The 13311-nt window shown below is 37.2% G+C and overlaps 4 protein-coding genes and 1 pseudogene across 8 annotated transcripts in view; 3 read left to right on the forward strand and 2 right to left on the reverse strand.

Annotated features, from left to right (window-relative positions):
• The window catches only part of LOC110173547 (leukocyte cell-derived chemotaxin 1), a 57598-nt gene extending 54776 nt beyond the window's left edge, over window positions 1-2822 (reverse strand). The window contains exons 1-3 of the mRNA XM_020939575.2: window positions 2657-2822; window positions 1972-2142; window positions 595-704 (exon numbers count right to left, since the gene is read on the reverse strand). The gene's annotated coding sequence lies outside the window, so the exon portion shown is untranslated. The remainder of the gene's footprint in view (window positions 1-594; window positions 705-1971; window positions 2143-2656) is intronic.
• On the forward strand, window positions 2803-5944 carry LOC110173532 (uncharacterized protein CXorf38 homolog). 2 transcript variants are annotated; one of them, XM_055151862.1, is made up of 7 exons: window positions 2803-3093; window positions 3605-3739; window positions 4081-4203; window positions 4491-4520; window positions 4881-5030; window positions 5110-5286; window positions 5361-5944. In XM_055151862.1, the coding sequence occupies exons 1-7, from the start codon at window positions 2890-2892 to the stop codon at window positions 5469-5471; spliced, it is 930 nt and encodes a 309-aa protein (XP_055007837.1). In that variant the 5' UTR covers window positions 2803-2889; the 3' UTR covers window positions 5472-5944. The 2 variants fall into 2 exon arrangements, with proteins under 2 accessions (XP_055007837.1, XP_020795216.2); XM_020939557.2 differs by lacking the exon at window positions 4491-4520.
• Window positions 5945-6148: 204 nt separating this feature from the next.
• On the forward strand, window positions 6149-8066 carry LOC110173481 (SH2 domain-containing protein 1A-like). Of its 2 annotated transcripts, none has more exons than XM_020939496.2 (4): window positions 6149-6399; window positions 7568-7628; window positions 7710-7848; window positions 7932-8066. In XM_020939496.2, exons 1-4 carry the CDS (start codon window positions 6248-6250, stop codon window positions 7946-7948), a joined length of 369 nt encoding a protein of 122 aa, XP_020795155.1. In that variant the 5' UTR covers window positions 6149-6247; the 3' UTR covers window positions 7949-8066. The 2 variants fall into 2 exon arrangements, with proteins under 2 accessions (XP_020795155.1, XP_055007531.1); XM_055151556.1 differs by lacking the exon at window positions 6149-6399 and adding an exon at window positions 6408-7136.
• On the reverse strand, window positions 7972-11239 carry LOC110173480 (cytokine receptor common subunit gamma-like). Of its 3 annotated transcripts, XM_020939495.2 has the most exons (10): window positions 11070-11141; window positions 10615-10701; window positions 10338-10387; window positions 10121-10272; window positions 9893-10059; window positions 9539-9672; window positions 9319-9463; window positions 9111-9219; window positions 8537-8612; window positions 7972-8466 (listed from the first exon to the last, which is right to left on the reverse strand). In XM_020939495.2, the coding sequence occupies exons 2-10, from the start codon at window positions 10679-10681 to the stop codon at window positions 8371-8373; spliced, it is 996 nt and encodes a 331-aa protein (XP_020795154.1). In that variant the 5' UTR covers window positions 10682-10701; window positions 11070-11141; the 3' UTR covers window positions 7972-8370. The 3 variants fall into 3 exon arrangements, with proteins under 3 accessions (XP_020795154.1, XP_055007530.1, XP_055007529.1); XM_055151555.1 differs by lacking the exon at window positions 10615-10701 and having other exon boundaries at window positions 9539-9669; window positions 11070-11239; XM_055151554.1 differs by lacking the exon at window positions 10615-10701 and having other exon boundaries at window positions 11070-11181.
• A 186-nt stretch (window positions 11240-11425) lies between these two features.
• Window positions 11426-13309, forward strand: LOC110173519 (caspase-8-like; annotated as a pseudogene).
• The last annotated feature ends 2 nt before the right edge of the window (window positions 13310-13311 follow it).

A 13311-nucleotide genomic window follows, 5' to 3' on the forward strand; every position in this document is an offset into this window, starting at 1 on the left:
AGGATTCGAAGGCAGTAAGCAGATCGCTGTGAAGGCCGCTAGGGGCTGGGGCGCGAGGGGGGAGAGGTGGTGTGCGGAGGGAACAAGTCTGTGTGTGTCTCCTGTGGATGTGATTGGGGACGCACACAGTGAGGGCCTAGCATGTGATTTATTTCAGAATACTAATGTCACTTTGATCTGCTCTGCTTAAAAAACCCACCCTGCTGGGATTGTGGGTACAAAGATATATATGTGTATTTATATATGGAACACACTCATGCATACCTAGCAGCACAGCACATTAATATTGTTGTGTCCCCCTTCGTCGAAGCAGCACTCATTTATGCGCACTCCTACACTCCAGGCCGTCTAATCTACTTTAACTATCCTCAAATCCATAGAGATCCAATTACAAAGATAGAGGCATATTTGTTTTTCGCTCTGCATCCTAAAAGGCTAATTAAATTTTCATGTAAAGATGGAATTATTTGATACAACACAAATGTCTTTTCATTTTCATAATTGTAACGTCAAGTGTTTTAATTGGAGCTCCTGTTTTGACTGTTTCAGCTGTTTTTGCTGGTGCTTTGTGGTAAACATTGAAAAATTACTCACATGTCAGTTCTTTTTCCCTCGCCTTGTTGCATTGTTGTTGTTGCACGTCAGGTCATGGAGGTTAGAGCAGATCCCAGCATGCAATGGGCAGAAGGTAGTCAATCAAGGAGCTAACAAAGACGCAGACAAGCAAATACTCACTTTATACTCATCGCAAATACTGCATCCTGCTGAGTGGTTTGTAGAGTACATACAGACGCATGTTTGTTCATTTGTTAGACAAACTGAATTCCACAAAAGTTGAGACGGTCACTAATCCCGTAAACATGTGGGAAAAAAAGTTTTAAGACTTTTTAAACAAAATACAAATGCACTGAATGTCTGCCTCTTATGCATATTAAACATTGTACAGGGACAAGATGTTTGAGCAAATGTTACAGAAATATTAACTTATTTGGCCTATAATTGGACATATCTTATAGTAAGTTGACAAGTGATGTTTTAGTGCAATGCACAGTTTAAAATACTTGCATAACCGTGGTAATAATCAATTAATAACACCCTTCGTCATCTTGTTGCCGATGAAAGTAATATTTAGTTATTTAAAAACAACCACGTTTATAAACTGGACCTGTAACATACTTATTTCACTAAGTATTTTGACCACATCTAAAACCTATGTAGCAGGGTACATTCTGGCAAGGGTTAGTGAGTCACTAACACTTTTTGAGACTGCTGCATATATTCCCTCATTTATTCATTCACTGGGATATTTAGATTAACTCATTTAATAATGTATACTGGGAAAAGACCACAAAGCCTTCAATAGTTGGTTCTGCAGTTCAGTATTCAAACTATGGATAGCCATTCATTCATAATTAACAAGGAAGAACATGTCACTTGAACTAGTATTATTGATAAAGCCACACTCTATACCAGGGGTGTCCAAACGTTTTTCATCAAGGGCCACATATCTAAACACAGATGAACAGAGGGTTGATCGAGGGCTGTAGACTGGTGCTCAATACAGTGAAGAACTAAAATATGTGCATGTTTAACATGTTAGAAAGAGCCATCAGTCTTTATTCAAACTAAGATCCTTAAAATCACACACTAAATATTAAATATTAGCTTCATCAGGGTAGATTTTCAAAAGACTTGCAGTAAAAAATTTATTTTTAATTGATGCAAGGAAATTTGGGCCAATTCTTCTGGAAGCCTGAGGGCCAAGAAAAATTTGTCTGAGGGCCACATCTGGCCCACGGGCCATAGTTTGGACATGCCTGCTCTATGCTCTTAATACAGTAAGTCTATTGTCTGAATTTTGTCTGTTACAATAGTGCACTACTACACTCTGTCGCTCCACACCTGATATGTTGAACTTTCTAATTGGTGAATACAAAATTAAGCTGCAATTGTGTGTGGGTGTCTCCTTACCCACTAGTGCTTGTCTGTGGAGTAGTCTTGGGCACAGGGGAGACAGCCATGGCTCCTCTGAGTATCTGTTGATCCATGATATCTGTCAGAGTGAGCTGCTCCTCCCCAGCGAGATCCTCCAGCTCCAGCCTAAGGGACTTTAAGCACCGGCTGGTCAGGCCCAGAGCTCCCCTGTCCCAGCAGCACAGACACAGCAGTTAGTTCATCCTCACAAAGAGATGCAGCAGAGAGAGGAGTTTATAAATTATGAGTCCATCAATATATTTTGCGGTAATAAAAATGAATCTTATTTTTACTATGGAGCATGACAAATAATACAACAAGTAAAATGTATTTCCTCTGTCTAACCAGGACTATTTTAGCTTGCACTTCAGATGGAGACAAGAAAAATTACATAGTGCACCTTTAATGCTCTTAATTCGGCTTTACAAAAACAATGGTGCGTTTCCAAGGGGTGTAAAACATACACACTTGTTTTGCAGATCTAGTACGATTTTGCACTAATATAGTAGTTACGTTAACCAATTCGACATGCTTTTGGTGCAATAATGTTTTTTTAAAGCCAGCACATCACTGCTAAAAAATTACCTTAATCAACACCATTGCTAATAGCATGAAACTTTCCACTAGTGACAAACGTTTGTACTTCTTGAAACAATGACATTTCGCTACATTACAGACTCACTTGATTCTTGAAAATATTAGCACTTGGTCACCTTCACTTTAGCTCAGTTTTGGGTAAAAGCATATTTTTATACAGTCTGTGGTTAAAAGATTCTTCACGTGTAGTTTGACAAGAGGACAGTGCCATCTAGAGGCCCGGCACTTCAATTACATAGGCGGAGCTTAACTAGGAAGACATCTACTTTTGTTTCTTTTGTCCATGGTTTTGTTTGCCAGCGAAATAGCTCTGCCAGTATGTTTCACGAACATATGCGAGCCCGTTTGAGTAACAAAGAGTACTTAAACTGGATAAAAGCGGGACAGTGTCTGTGTATTCTAGCTCGGGGTCTGCAGCCGTTCATAGACTGTGAGATGAGACACTTCCACGCGGACCTACTCAATCATAACACACTACTTCGGAGACCCTGCGAGAGTTTCTGTAGACCCAGCGGGAATAAGGTCTGGAGATCCATCCATCTCATTCAGGAAACATGTAGTTCATTGAGACTGTTTTGTCTACTACCTGTGCAAAGGCTTTGTTATTAAGATGGGCGGAAAAGTCTAGCAGTCTGACAAAAGATCAGGTTAATGTAGCCTAAATAATAGACATAGCAAGCCACTGAAAATGCAAACATGTTCTGGCAAGATTCATGTCGGATCCAATTTCAACCAATTCGATCTTACATTTGCCTTTAAGATTGACATCAAGTCACCCTTCTGAGAATTGACACTTCACTGTGATTGGTTAAATCCTTCTGTTTAGAACCTTTAAAGTCTGCACAATTGGAGTGGGTGGGGGAAGTTTGAGTTATATTAAACAGAGAAGTCTGAATCATAATATTACGATTGCTTCAAAATAGCTCAGGGGTTACAGAGATGAGATCACAATTGTACTTTCATCACTATATTGCCCAGCCCCACTGTACAATTGTGTTTACAGTGGCCTACACCTTTCTTCTTGTATGTCCAGCTTTTAGAAGCATGTAGGTTTTGTTCAGAGTGGCAGACGACCATCCTGGCACACCACAGACAGCCCCAAAACACTGTCAATTGGGACAACTGTTCACCTGTGTCCTGGAGAACCGACCACTGGGAGGTCGCTAAGGTACTTAACCCAAACTAAAGACTTTCCCAATACAGCTTCTCATTCTTCTAGACACACATCACATATATCAAGCCAAATGGTCTGAATCAAAACCTAATCTAACTTTTCCCTTAAACAACAAATAGGATAAAAAAATATATAAAATATAAAACCAATTAAACACATGTCAATTTATAGAAAGTTGTTTAGTTTGAATTATTATTATTTTATGTCTTTCAGCTATTATTCCTGTATTCACCTCTGTGTATTTAATGTGTGTATTATGTATGTTTTGCTAGCATGCATTGTTTAATTTCATAATAGTGGTGATACAGGTCTCAGGACGTTTGCTTCTTCTGTAGGCTTTCATGCCACGGGGTCAGGGAAAGGTCAGAGGAGCTGATCAGTTTGATGCTTCAGCGTTGCTCAATCTCATCAACTCATGTGACTGGTTTCACTCTGTGGCTCCTAAACCAGTGAGAGAGGTATATTATCTTGTTATTAATGTTATATGAGGAATGTTTTAGACATAGTCGAAACTTTAATGGGAATATCTGTGTTTTCAACCTACCCTACCACCACCAACTTTACTTACTATATTTACCCAGAAAATTCACACTTCAGGGTTACACATGTAGGTTTCATAAATGTCTCATCACTATTTTTCAACCATAAAACCACATAAATAATAATCCACTCCTTGCTACAGTGAAATAAGGTTTATCTGTTCTACAGTTTTGAAATCATTGGACCTGTTTCTGTTCTATTTCAGATCAATGTTGCAGTTTGGAATGAACAAAATGTAAAACAATGATCTGCCTATGTTATGTAGTTCACTACTGAATAGATAGAGGGCTTTCCTGAACTGTGAACAGACTCAGTCATGCCAGTTATTCTTGTTTGGCTTATAATTTGATGGAAACATTTTAAGTACAACAGGGTTAGGCCAAAATAAAATCATATAATTATTTTCCTTAGCCCAACAACTAAATACCCGAATACAAGTAGAATGTCTTCTTCTTCTATAATATTTCTTTTAGAATTAGCTAATTAGTTTTTAAGTAAATAAATGATTATGCTAACATTGTAAATGCTATTATTTATTTTTCCCAGTTCTACATAGAATTAAACACTTTCGAGGGTTGATGTGATGCTTTTTCAGGTGATCCGGTATAGGAATGAGCTAATGCACTCATCAGACTTCCTTGTGAGTGATACTTGGATAAAACACTACGATTCAGCATTGAGAAACTTTATACTTCTGTTCAGAAATGTGGTTCCCATGAGAAGAGCAGAACAACAGATAAAACAGGTAAATTTATTTGTCTCCACAGCTTCATCATGAGTAATATGTGTGTGTAATATTTGACGTCCCATTATATAATCCTCAGATGCTCCAAGCTGATTTGTCTATTCATGTACATGGCTTGGACCAAACAGATTCGGATGATATAGTCACAGATTTTGTTCATGAGATCAATGCAGACTCAATTGTCCAATGGGAAGCTGAACTGCTCCAACAACGACTGCAGGAGGTGCTGGAAGAAACAGATCAGACCAGCGCTTTGGTATGAATTTACTCATAGTTACAATATGCAAAATAATGTATTCTAAATTTAATTAAAATAAGTTTGTTTTTCAGAGTGCAGAAGAACTGAAAATCCTTGAAAGTTTCTTTGAGGCAAACAAGGATTTGGGTGTGCGCTTCTCTTCACAGCTACAAAACATGAACTTGTTGAGAAAAAGTCCATAAAAAAAAAAAAAAAAACTTCAAGCGGATCACATAAAAGACCATAACCTGTTTCTCAGCATATAGGGCAGAGCATCCATTGCGTGATAGAGCCAAAAATAAGTTACAATAAATTGTCTTTTTTAATCAAAGAATAAGAATAACTAGAATAACAAAGGGACTGGCACATGTTTAATATGTATCTGCTGAACTTCTTGTCTTCTTCACTCTTTATTGGTGAACAGTATTGCCTTAATCATCATGCAGATACATATATATAATATACATACATACATACATATAATATGTATGTTTTCCTTCACTGACTGTTTTAATATGAAATGAATGCTTTTTGGTTAATGTCCTCTGTGACCCTTCAGCCTCAGCTGGACTTCTCTTTATGAAATGTTTTTGAGTCTGTTTTATTTATAATTTATTTGATCATTAATTTGTTGAAATTCATCCAGCATTTTCATATATAAATGTATTTAAATTAACTTTTTTTCTGTGGTGTGCTTTTGTCATATTTTTTTTACTTGTTTATGCCACATTCTTTATCTGAGGTTTTTGTTTTTGACTATTATTATTTCTCAATAATAATGGATGTGTTTGGTTGCGTGTAGTCTGCACATTGTGGCAAAGTGCTGCTATGTTTATGTTGAACAAAGTGCATGACATGTAGCTTGCACAAAAAGTGTGAAAACCATAAAGGGACTCATATCCTTTCTCACAGTTTTGATGTTGCTAGTTGTGTGCACCTTCAGCTCCTGCAGTAGCTGAGCATTCTGTCTCTGTGGGTCATGGAGCGAGAAGGGGACCTCATTGCCTCTATTTACTATGGGCACATCAGCAGCCAGGCCACAGAACAGCTGCTGGAGAGGTTCGGACGGGATGGCAGTTTTCTACTACGGGACAGTGTAACCTTGCCAGGAACATATTGCCTCTGTGTCAGGTGAGTTAAAGACCCCTTTTTGTTTTATGTAGAGGGGAAGTATCACAAGACTACTGCAATTAGACCTGTATATACTTATAAAAAATATTAATGACCTTGAACCTTGTTGGTAACCTGAATTACCAACCATGAACCACTTTCATTTTCCATTCTTAAAGATTTTCAGAAGGCACATGAGCAGGCTGAAAGTGTGTAGGCTTTTAGTTAATCTTAAAATTTAAGTTTTAAAACTTATGGATCAGGTATGTTTTTCAGAAGGTAATATGATAAGAATTGAAAATGAAACTAACAATGGTTTTAGTCTGCTTGGTCAGTTAAGCAAGCACTGTTTGTCCTACAAATGTGACTGGGTTACACTATTTCACTTTACTTTGAATTACATTTGTCTTGAACCAATTTTCCTTAGAACTGTACATAATATTTTCTGACATCACGGAACTGGTTGTCACTGTATTTTATCAAATTCAAACAAAAAGGTTTAACCTCTGTGCCCAGTCTTAGACCCAAACCTACAATTTGAAAACCACAGTTCCAAACCAACTTTCACTTGCCCTTAACTGACACACTCATTTTTTTAAGTTTTTAGTGCCAGTTGCACTCATCAGTGCACATTAACACATTCAATGAACTGCAGTTACACGGTAGTATGGTATCAGCCTATAAGCCTACCGCGTTCGCCGCGTAGCGCACCTCATGAAGAAAACCTCTCACGTGAAGCGACTCCGTGGGGAGCACAGGTAGGACTTTTTTCTATAACCTGACCCTGACTCACGGTGAGAGAAGAGGCGCGGGAGGAGCAGAGGTGCTGAAGCGCTGAGCCGTTTTTAGAAGCTGCGCTGCGCTCCGATGGCACAAGCCCCGCTCACAGAGCGCACGAGCCGCTTGGAGAAGCTCCGGTACAGCTCATAATAAAATGCTAAGTAACTCGCGTTACTGAGATTGTAACGAGTAGGCCTAATACATTGTGCATTCATCTTAGTATTATACTGTAGTCCTATGCGTTATAGGCCTACCATACCGAAAAAGTAAATCTTTAGGCTATATTGCTGTAATTTGTTACGCGTTACTCCCAAAACTGAAAGCAACAGAATGTGAAGTCTATTGGTTTAAATATTGAAACTGCTTCTGCCTTTTTGTTTGTTTGTTTTGTTTTGTTTTGTTTTTGCAGAAAAACACCTTTCGTTCACACCTACAGGCTCATTCATTCTTCAGATGGCTGGTCTCTTCAGGTTAGACCACAAGAATCATGCAAAATGAAGACAGAATGTTGACAAGATGTGCCTCTAATTGTTTTATTCTTGGAAAAACAGGGCTCTAACAGGCAAAAGTTTCACAAACTGCAAACTTTGATTGAAAACTACAGAACAAGCTCTTGCACGGAAAGGCCTACAGTTCCCCTCACAGACCCTCTGGATAAAGGACAGCTGCCATACCTTAGCTTTGGAACAGGTAGGGCATCTGTTTATCATGCACTTTCTACTTTACTTTTTTTTTTTTTTTTTAATTAATGTATTTACATTTTTCTTTTACAGAGTATCTTGAAATGTAAAACATAACACTATGACTCATATAAAATTTTGCATAATGAAAATGTATTTGTGATGAAGACCATCAAAACAGACAATAATCATCTCACGTTTTCTAAAGGTTGCAGCATGTCCTTTTTTCTTGTAACTGTTGTAAATCTTACACCTTTTCTGAGGTTTCTTTAGAGTAAACTGTGAGATACTTAATTGCTGATGAACTCTTTACTACCTTTAATAATTAAAAACAAAATAAAAATAAAAAAATGTGTACAGAATATCATATGTGATAATACAAAACATACATAAACATGGTATCAAAAGCATTAAGTGAAACAATGCGACCTGGCAAATCAAAACTTTGTAGATATTTGGTCTAACTGACACATCACATGTATTCAAGAAGTTAAAAAAACAAATATTACCATTAAAAATGCATTGCTAAATATTATATAGGTCTACTTTTGTGTGTCTTTTCATTCTCTGAGTAAAACACCAATGTGATCTCCTCATCAGGTTTCACTGCCAGGTCAGGAGAGACAAACTGCAAAACAGAAGTAATAAGCAACTAATAATAAATGGATGATTTATTTATAGAGGCGTTTGTTACTTACATGGTCACCGTTCTGCAAAACATGCAAGTACCTTGGTGGAGGGCTTGGTATAGGAGGGAACAGGCGCTTGGACAATCTGAACCAAGCATAGTGGGAAAAGTCAAAGTCACAATCATTAACCAGAAAACTTGTAGTGCTTATCATCAGAGTAATCCAGCATCCAAGATAATACCTAAATATCTATTAAAGATTGTTGCCATAGCTTACATCAGTTTGTAAAAATGAACACTCCTATCAGGTCCTTACAACCCCTATTCACCAAACATATTTGTTTTTACTGAAAGCTCTGATTTCTATGTTGCATTTTTGAGATAATAAATTTCTCTTGTGTACTAAAATGTAATTATAATTAAAGAAAAACTTCGACAGATCTAAAATGTGCCTGTTGGCCTAAATATCACATATTGCTACTCACACATTTGACACCCCCTCCCAGGAAGTCTGTTTTGTGGTGGAAATTGTGAAGGCAACATGCTGCTCCTCTCACTTCTCTTTTTTATTAATTGTTTTAACAAATATAGATTGTATTCTTAACTTGTACATTTATCTCATACACAGTGGTTTAATAAAGTACCTTTGACAAACCACCAGCAGTAGAGCCAAGAGGATCATGGGTATTCCGACTGAAATGGCTATTATCATCTCAGCAGTTAGTTGATACGTTAACTGTTTTGCTTCTATTGCTGCATAAATTGAAATGCATGCAAACTTAAATTATTCATACTTTGCATACAAAAACATGTGAAAGATTATGTCAAAAAGACCATGAATAAATCACTTACTGACAGGATGACTCCAGTCACTCCAGTGATGGGACCCAGCATAATACTCACTTACTCTTGTTCTTATTGTCACTGTGTAGCTTTGAGTGAGGTCCACATTGGGCTCAGTGTAAGATTGTAGAGCCATCACATACTTAGGCTTTTCCTGATGTGAAAAAATATAACTTAAATTTCTGAAAAAATATTTCTAAAACCTGAATTAGGATAACTGTTACTATACCTGATCACTTATATGTAATTCATATTCCAAGATACCATTACTGCAATCTATTTGACAAAAAGGAAGGCCCCAAGTAATGAACAAATCATTGTCTTTAAATGAGCCTTTGACATCTGGTGGTGGAGGAAGAACTTCTAAAATAAATATAAATTATTAAAAAACAAGAACATGAGCCCAAAAGAATACATTAAATATAAGTACAATTATAGTGATAATAAAAACAATAGGAACATTGTAATAGAAAAAATTTATAATTTTCAACAGAATTGTTTTGACAGGATGGTCAGAGGGACCATAAGCACTTCTGTCAGTCTATCCTGGACGGGAATGACTAGATTTAATGTGTAAACTTACCTAAGGATTCGTTATCAATCTTGTAGTAATAAACTGCCCATTGGTCATGCAGACTAATATTGAAGTGCAGGATCAACTCGGTTATAGTTTTTTCAATGAGACTGCTATGTGATCCAGTGGATATCTTAGACTCCTGAGTTTGCATTGTTTTATCACCATTGCAAATGCTGCATGAATAAAGAAGTAAATTGACAATGCATTGTGTTAAAATGCAGACTTTATACATACCTAATTGTGGTGGTGACATTAGCTTTCATCTCCAGAGACTCCAATGACCAGGAGCAGTTAACTTCATGTGTTGGATAAAGAAGACATATGACATCGCTTTTTGGATCAATATGTAAGAGAGATGTGTTCCCTGATGTATTCAGTAGCGATAACTAAAAAACACACCTTATATAATTATATGCCAACATACATCTTCATAACACTTTATGATTCTTACTTGTTGAAGGTTGGCCTCATCATCACCACAGGCCACAGTAGCTTCCAACCCTAAAAGTATTCCATTTAACTATTCAGTTTGAATGCATAAATATTCAGGTCCCATAACAATACTAAGTATTACTAAGTACCAGGTACTGAGTGAATGAATAATGCACACATTTCTAAAAGCAACTTTGAGTGTCAAAAGGGCTATAAGACTAATGCATTAATAATTCATCTGGATCTTATGCTGGATCAGATTAGACTCTGGTGTGTCCATCAGTGAGGCCACTTACTTGTGTACGTGCATCCAGACATCAACAGACTGAACCATGCGACTTGAAAAAAAGGAGGTACCATCATTCTTATCTAGTAGGATTGCACTAAAATGTATAAAACAAAGATTGTAGTAATTTCCTGGTTGGACTTCCCCCTTTTTAAGTTGTAGAATTCAACAAATAATGCCCTAGTTTTCAAACAGTAAGTTTGTTTATTTAAAACACAAAGAAGCATTACAAATGGAGATTCTGGGGAACTTTGACTATTGGTGAACATTATCTGATGAGCTGTTAATTTTTATTTTTTTTAATTCTTTTATATATATATATATATATATATATATATATATATATATATATATATATATATATATATATATATACATAACAAAATTCCAGTGGTATTTAAGACTTTTAGCTGTGCATTTTATAAAACCATTACAGTTAAAAAAAAAAAAAAAAAAAAGCCTTACCTCCTGCCTGTGGCCTCTGCTTTCTGTCATTCACTGTGGGTGACTGAGATCTGGCTCTCAAAAGCAAATCATACATTTCTGGAGAAAGAAGAAGCATGGCGTCATCAGTGTTTCCTAGAAAGGGGGGTGGGGGTTAAGGGAGCATGGTGTGGGGTATTGGTCTATGCAGAGTCCCATGCTTCCATTTGCCTCCCTGGCTCTGAAGCCTCTGAGCCCCCAAGTCTCCCATTGGGACAAACACAGAAGTCTAACATTACAATATACTGATAGTAAAATGAATGATCACTATTTCTGTAATAAACTTGTGGCCATACAGCACCGCCCCCGTTAAAGTGTCACTAGGGGGCGCACCAAACTTGCGCTGATTGGACTGGTTCCAAAGTGTTGCTGGCGCCCAGGGTTTGCGAAGACTAGTTTTGTTTCATGTCTGTACACACAATGAAGAGTACATCTTATCCACCTAGAATCAAATAAGTATGTGCAATTTGACATACATTTACGTGACTTACCTCGTGAACAGAAACTGAAAAGGAGGACGCGCGGGATGGAAGTATAATGAGATCCACGACAACACATTATCCTGGAGCAGCAGCAGCTCGGTGTTTCCGGGCTTTATCGCGGGTAAGTGGAGGTGAAGGAAATAAATGTCGCCATATCTTTTTGTATTTTAATCAAACTATTTTAAGTTGTGGTGATGTTGGTTTATGGTAATAAATCAACATCATCACAATAATCAAACATTAATAGCGTCTTCTGTTCTGTTGCTTTTTTCTGTTACACTGTACTGAACTGTAAGGAGTAGGCCAAATAACTCTGCATGTATGATTAACAACGCTTTTGTTTTGACATTTTCCATATCCACAGTATAACTGAAATACTTTCAAACTATTATTTCTTTATACATTATTGGTAAATTTAACTTTTTAACACTGTCATTGTGTCTTGTTTTAGGTTTGCCATGTCTGCTAAAGCCACAATGAGGCGGAATAAAACATCTATTCACAGGATTCTGTCTGGAGACCACAGATTTATCCTGAACAAAGTTTATGAATGTGAACTAATAACTGAACGAGAGTACTTAAATCTCAAAGGCATCTACAAAGAAAATGTGGAAGGGCATATTGTTGAGTTGGTGGACACGCTCATGGACAAAGGAGAAGAAACATGTGAAAGCTTCCTCCGCCTTTTGGAGACAGACGATGAGATTAAAGACACTTTCCCAAATTTAAAGACAGTTCAATTTAGCTGCAGACGCCGTCCAGTTGAACCCATACAAGAGACATGTTTAATGGAAAACAAAGGTACTTTGGTCGGTCAAGCTGGTATAGCTTATAACATTTACAATACCTTACCTTATGCAATTCTTACAGTCACAGATGATGGGGCTGCAAGAACTAAGAAGACAAAAATGGTAATTCTTAACATGCCACATATCTTCTAGTAGCCTACAAACATACATGCTCTTACAACATACATATTATGGAATAAGTGTATACTTGAACTATAATTTAAAACCTTGATGTTAAGGCTTCTACTGAACTGCTTAACTGATTGCGTTAATAAACTATGTTTTTATTTAATTTATATTTAAAGGATGAGACCTATCCAGTTACTAGCTATCCCACAGGCCTTTGCTTGATTTTGAACAACATGAACTTTGAAGATGGATCGGTGAGACGTGGAACTGACAAAGATGCTGGTACATCATAAACAGAAAAAAAACAAACATTATAAATTCTGCATGTTGTAAATTAGGTGTTAACTATGTTTTACATGTTTTACAGAAAGTTTAGCAGAAGTCTTTAATTGGCTTGGGTTCAGAGTGCTGATGTATGAAGACCAAACAATGGCAGCCATGTCTTCAACTCTAAAATGTTTTTCTACTCTGTGTGATATTTCTGAGCTGCAGCAGTTCAGTTTGAAAGAGTGGACCTCAGTGGGGTTTGTGAATCTTCATTCACAAACCCCACTGACTCTGGAACACGGCGATGTCTTCATATGTTGTGTTTTAACCCACGGAAATAAAGGGGTTGTCTATGGGATAGACAAGATGCCATTATCTATTAAAGATATAACAAGGACTTTTAGAGCAACCAATAGCTCACCTCTCACTGCCAAGCCCAAGGTGTTTTTGATTCAGGCCTGTCAGGGAGCGAGAAATATTCAGAGTGGGGTATTAAAAAATGATCTAGAGGCAGACGGAGAGCCCCCCAGTGTCTGTTCCTGAAGAGGCTGATATCCT

Source organism: Boleophthalmus pectinirostris, unplaced genomic scaffold, assembly GCF_026225935.1.
Source record: "Boleophthalmus pectinirostris isolate CB_2022bp ecotype Guang Dong unplaced genomic scaffold, ASM2622593v1 HiC_scaffold_16, whole genome shotgun sequence".
Lineage (NCBI taxonomy): Eukaryota > Metazoa > Chordata > Actinopteri > Gobiiformes > Gobiidae > Boleophthalmus > Boleophthalmus pectinirostris.